Genomic DNA, 6000 nt, shown 5'->3' on the forward strand with positions numbered 1-6000 from the left:
GCCGTTTTTTGGATGTCACGCAACGTTCCCCCAACGTTTTGGGGGAACGTTGCGTGATATCCAAAAAACGGCTGCGAGGGAGACTAGAGGGACGGGGGAGAGCACGGGAAGAACTCGTGAGCGCTTCGAATTTTATTTTGTTGACAAATTAAAAAATTCTGTTTAAAAAACACTGAATTTTCATTTAATATTCGTTATTCGTAATGGAGGTCTGTACAGGATCAAACAAACAAACTAATTGGATTTAGGGATATCAACAGCTGCGGAAGTTTTCCAATAAAAAGAATCTGATCGGGCAGTAACCATGGGCGATACTTGAGGGTACACTTTGGGTGAAAATGTGTTGTTCGGGTCTAAATAAAACTTGCGAATGAGCGAATTTGGCTTCAAAATAAAACCCCGTAGTAGAGGGTTTGTTGTGGAAAAGGTGAATCAAGTAAGAATTTATTTTTGCTGTCTGCTGATACAGTGAACGTCTCAGCTCCAGATTTTCATTTTTAGGGTTTCAAAAATTCATTTCCACTTCCCATGTTTTCCTGCAATCAAAACACAGAAACTTGGAGTATCTAGTCATTTATTTTATCAATATTCCAACTGTCAGGAAAGGTGGTAACTTGAACACAAGAGTTTTTCAGACAATTCACAGAGTAAAGTGATGCACTTCTGGATTACTTTAAACACTCAAACTGAGTGATACCATTCCTTCTTTTTAACTTATCTAAAGCCATAAAATACAATAAATACAGTTATATGATGAATGCTTTCTAAGAGAATAATGTAACTAATCTTACCTCTTCTAGCACTTTCTTCAATTCAAGAGAAAACTGTTTTTTTGAGTAATCAATCTGTCTTTAGCAGGAGAAAAGACCTGTAACTTTTTTGATCCCCTCATTTCTGAGAAATTTAAGTCTCAGTATTAAATTCTTTTTAAACTCTAACTTTAATAACAAAGACCAAACAAAACAAACTTTTGTGAAATTTGCAGTTCTACTTAGTCTTTGACAAAACGATAAAAATAGACTCTATCATGAGGTTTAACCAACTAATGCGCAAGTAGATGACTATAAACTATTTACTAATTCTGATTCTTGATCCTCCTTGATTTTCCAAAATATATCTAACAAAAATGTACATTTATCAACACCTATGGCAAGTAAATGTTTTTTTTTTGTTTGTTTGCTTTTTTAACTTAACCCTTTACACCCTACCATCAGTATGCATGTTCTCTATATTGTTCTGTACAACTTTCCTTAGGTGCTGTCAAGGAGAATTTGTTTAATAAACAGTTTCTTGAGTTGGTGATCATTTCCTCAATTTTTGTGACCTTCATGTGTGATTCAGGGGTGATATTGTAAGGAGAAATTAGATACTAGTCATTCTTGGGAGTTGAAAAGCTTATTAAATAACATTTCTTAACAGTAGAATAATTACAACTTAGTAAAGTTAACCCCTATTTCAAGGGTCATAAATGCTGGAACCATATCAGACAAGTCTTCTTCTTTTTCAAAAACAAAATTCAACTGTATATCCTGTGATGCTCATAGACCAGTTTGGTCATCTCCATCCCCCACCCCCCCCCCTCTACACTGGCTAGGAATGAGTATTATCAACTACAAAACTGGAACTTCTCGGCTGCTACTGGGTGTCTGTTGTGCCCATGGCCTATGGAATGAAAAAAAAATAAATAAATAAAATGTAAAGATTAATCTGATCACTACTTCATTAAAACAGCCCCAAACATTAATTCAAACTTGGCATGGTAAACCTGGTATTCATAAGAAATTGTATCAAACAGCAGGGCCTCATCATTTCCTTCAAAATCAGCAGTTTTACCCAAGGCATTTACATGAGGCAAACTTACGACTGAGAAAAATAGGAAATTTTCATAAAAAAAACAACAACAAAAGAAAGAAAGAAAAAAGGTTGTGCAAGTTCTTAACAAACTGCTATTGTCAGCATTCAACAAAAGAAAGATACTCCTTGTTTCCCTACTCCACCAATAAGGATTTTCAGGGTTTATGGAAACAAACAGAAATCAAACATTAAAAGGAAAAAAAGAATAAAAGTTTTAAATTCCCAATTGACAGAAGGGAGACAATTAGCTTTTTGCAGAGCAGAGCCAAGGACTTCACTTGCAGCATTATGGAGCAGATCCATCGCAAGGAGTAGCGATTGAACCAGTAACCAGTGCATTACAAGTTCCACATCCTACTAAATTTACCACCCTTCCTTCAGTTGGATTTCAAGTCCAGTTAAAGCTGGTGGTAAACAAAACTTAATATACACAACAGAAAACCATGGAAGAAGGAGACAGCAGAATTAATAGACATCTTTTAAAATGAAGGATTTAACAAGGTACAGAATGTATATTCCATTGTATGTGAAGATCATTCATGCAAAGTCTAAGTTTAATAACAACTTTTTACATTGCTATTTACTTTTAACTGTTTAGATTTTTTTTCCTAATACCAACCCTGCCTTGTGAAAATTTTTTTTTGCCTTGTATCATACATACATCCCTATTTTTAGAACTTTAGTTTAAATTAATATTTATTCAAATCCACGCATTCAAATGGAATTAACCATGTTTGTAATAAAAACAAAGTTAGTTAATGGATGTAGCTTTGGACAGGATGGGGAGGAGAGCTTAACAATGTTTCAAACCCCAATGCAATTAAGACCTTGAGTTTGTTTACTTTACTGCTTTGATAATTTGATTTCAATTGGCAACGGATTGTGACTGATAGAGCCAGATGACAACAGCAAATACAGATACTAAACAGAATAAAAGACCCTGAGGGAAACAAGAAGAAATGAGAAGACTTACAATAGTCGAGGAACAGGACTAGTAGGATTTTGTATGAGAAATCTTCCAGGAAGTCGATTACGAGGAGGGTTTACCTGTACCTGGTAGATGAGATACAGCCATGCCACAAAGAATCAAGAAAGTTAAAGAAAACAGGAATCAAAAGGATCAATAATTATCATTATCGTGATACAGTTTAAGATTTCTCCTAAGGCTAACTAAGTGTTCCTCTTCATTCTACATGGTAATTTTTATATCTTACCCTTAGCTGATTTATTGCTTTGAGAACCAATTAGTTTTGCAATCTTATAATCATCAATAGAAGGCACAGGCAGAGTTAGAGAAAGTGAATGTTTTGTACAAAGAGTTTTTCTTTTGTCTATCCCTCCCTCTCTCTTTTTTTTAATACACAAAAAGCCAACATTTCAAATTCCAACTTGGTTTTAATGCTTGTAATTGTGTTAAAAAAAATTCTCAAGCTGTCTCACAATATGTAAAGTAACAAATTACCTTCCGTTTTTGATGAATTCATTTTTTTCAACAAATCTCCATTTACTAATTACCACTTTAACAGAGACTGGTAAATTCCTTTAATCCATAATTTATGGTCTTTTATTAATTTAATGGAACTTAATTTTAATTCAAATGTTTCTGTAAAAGGAGCAGATGGCTAAACAAACTCTGATTTTTTTACTTCAGATGTCTAGATCATTAATTTCCAAACTATATAAGTCAAAAAATTACCTGATTAAGGAGCTGTCTTCCCAGGAAATTTCCTGCAAAACTCTTGATATTCTTCCCAGCATCTTTCTTACAGCGCACATAACCAATCAGGTTTGCAACATTTAGAGAGAGCCCAACTGCAACAACAAGCTGAGGAAGGAATCACAGTGTGTTACTTTTCCTGATTGTTATGGAATCATAACAAAATGGCATTCAGTGGTTCAGCTATGTAATAACCCATACAGGATGTTGAAAGAACACAGGGAAAGTTTGTAAATCATGCACTAGATGTACTTTTGAACTTGCCAAGTTGGCAACTAGACCAGAATTTTGAGTCACCAGGAGGAAAATATTACACTCAAATGGGTGCCTGTATCAGTTACAATCTCTAGCTCTGCCACAACTTTTGCTGTTGCACTTGTTCAGCTAAATACCAGCACAAGTAGCAAAGCTTTAAGTTTGGACTTATGTTGGTATCCAACCTTTCCATTCTCAATTATCCCAAATTGGTGTAAACTAAGGTTTATAGCCCAATATAGTATCTAAATATCAGTATTGTCTACAAGACATCAATAGTCTGCTCACCAGCCACTTAAATTTCAGTGAAAACAGTGCAGCCACAAGAAAGAATGTCCAAATAAGGGGACAAATGACCAAACCAAGCCAGAAGACACGTGATTCAGCTGTGGTCACCTGCTTGTCACTCTACATTTAATAATTGAAAAAGAAATGGTAACTGAGACATAAGATTGACATTTAATTCTGATGTTGATGAAAACGAAAAAAAGAATAAAGTGACCCTATTGAAAGACAGAAACAAAGTAACCTTGACCCTTTCAATCCCAAGATCTCATCAGAGATTCTCCTTACTGTCTGCCATACAAATCTTGTAAGTTAGTTTTGGGAATTTGGAATTGGATCAACCAGAAACCCCATAATTGATATTTTTCTTTATCCTCATTACTCTTCTACTTGATGCTGTATTGACATTGTAGAGAGAAATTCTATCTTGGTCACTTATGGGAGTTGAAGGGTTATGAATGAGCAAAATCAAAGTGACCTAAAAACCAAATCCTTTATAACAATATTATTTTGTTTTGTTCCTCTCATAATCATGTGCATGTTGGTATTTATCCCCTGTTCATTAGATCTTTTGTCCATAGGATGTCTCAGATGTTCCTGCTTTTCAAATTTTACTTGTGATAAATCAATTATATAACTGGATCAACTAGCAACTTTGCTGATTGTGTTTATAACTTAGTTCTTCACATGTTTACTGCATCAAACTGTTCTGTGCAGCCTATTATGTTTACCAAGCATCTACACTGAATTTATACCCTTTAACTCCCAGAGGTGATGAACATGTTACTTCTCCCTATAGCATACAGCAACCAGCATACAGGTTGTGAGAATATTCACATTTATCAACTAGAAGTTGTTATCTCGATCTACAACCAAATCCTTGTAACTAATTTATAATGAACCCCTAACCTAATAGCTAGAGGAGACAATTTTCAATCAGATCTTGGGAGTTAAAGGGCTAAACCATACAAAACCTTTCTGGACTCAAACACCCAATGGCTGTTCCCATCCTCATCCACGTAGTTCCACCATCTAAGTCCCACTAATAACCGTCCTGTGACATTCTTGACAGTCCAGAAGTCAAATGATAAAAGCAGAACTATGATAACAAAGTTTGTTATGAAACTATCACTGAACCAGCCACACAGAAGGTAAGCAATGATTGCTGCCACTCGAAATAGAAGATGGAAGATGGTAACCAAAGGTTTTCTGAACAGGATACAAAATATTAAAAACAATATTAAGATTCATGTTTAAACAGTAAAAGATTAGTCAAATACTTGTAAAAAGGAGAAAAAACTTATCACCCAAAGAATATTAACTTGATATAACACCAGGTAATCTATTGTTTTCACTGCCCTTTTCCTTCATCAAGGAACTGCTTGCATACTTAATGAAGTATAGGGTTGTATAGAAATCTTGCCCCAGACTCTCCTTACTTGTTACAAGAAAATGTTCAGAAGCTAGAAAAGAGTTAATGGAACAGGTGAGGCTGCACCGTAGTTTCCAAGATTCGCATTAATTGAACACGGTTTTTCTGGCTTGTATTTAGCTCGTAAAAGACTGATTGGATTCAAATAAAGGGAAACGTTCCTAAATCTTCCTTTGACAATATTGTCGGGTTCAATCTCCTAACTCGTAGAATTAAATGTAAAAAGTAAACGTGGGCTCATATCAACAAACCTGAATTTCTTTTTTCTATATAAAATTTCATCCTCGTCTCCAAAATTTAATGCCACATCCTCAGTGGCGTCTAAGTGATCCTGGAAATATTCAGAGGTATATCAGAGAGAGAGAAGAACAAATGAATCCACAAAACAGCGAGCAAATATTAATGGAACAAGTAGTGCTATAAGCCACTCACCATGTCCGCCATTTTGGAATTTGAA

The 6000-nt window shown here is 34.9% G+C and overlaps 1 protein-coding gene across 2 annotated transcripts; it reads right to left on the reverse strand.

Moving 5' to 3' along the window:
* Positions 1 to 557: 557 nt before the first annotated feature.
* Positions 558 to 6000, reverse strand: LOC131797598 (Golgi apparatus membrane protein TVP23 homolog A). Of its 2 annotated transcripts, XM_059115240.2 has the most exons (7): positions 5976 to 6000; positions 5795 to 5874; positions 5086 to 5320; positions 4115 to 4234; positions 3551 to 3679; positions 2828 to 2907; positions 558 to 1662 (listed from the first exon to the last, which is right to left on the reverse strand). In XM_059115240.2, exons 1-7 carry the CDS (start codon positions 5985 to 5987, stop codon positions 1611 to 1613), a joined length of 708 nt encoding a protein of 235 aa, XP_058971223.2. In that variant the 5' UTR covers positions 5988 to 6000; the 3' UTR covers positions 558 to 1610. The 2 variants fall into 2 exon arrangements, with proteins under 2 accessions (XP_058971223.2, XP_058971232.2); XM_059115249.2 differs by lacking the exon at positions 2828 to 2907.

This window comes from Pocillopora verrucosa, chromosome 8, assembly GCF_036669915.1.
Source record: "Pocillopora verrucosa isolate sample1 chromosome 8, ASM3666991v2, whole genome shotgun sequence".
Lineage (NCBI taxonomy): Eukaryota > Metazoa > Cnidaria > Anthozoa > Scleractinia > Pocilloporidae > Pocillopora > Pocillopora verrucosa.

What these genes read in the sequence shown, in the direction of transcription:
- LOC131797598 (XM_059115240.2), bottom strand. An exon ending in CACTGAAATTTAAGTGGCTG is followed by an intron (nt 3,680 to 4,114) that starts GTGAGCAGACTA and finishes TTCCTTCCTCAG; the next exon opens with CTTGTTGTTGCAGTTGGGCT. An exon ending in AGTCCTGTTCCTCGACTATT is followed by an intron (nt 1,663 to 2,827) that starts GTAAGTCTTCTC and finishes TTCATTCCATAG; the next exon opens with GCCATGGGCACAACAGACAC.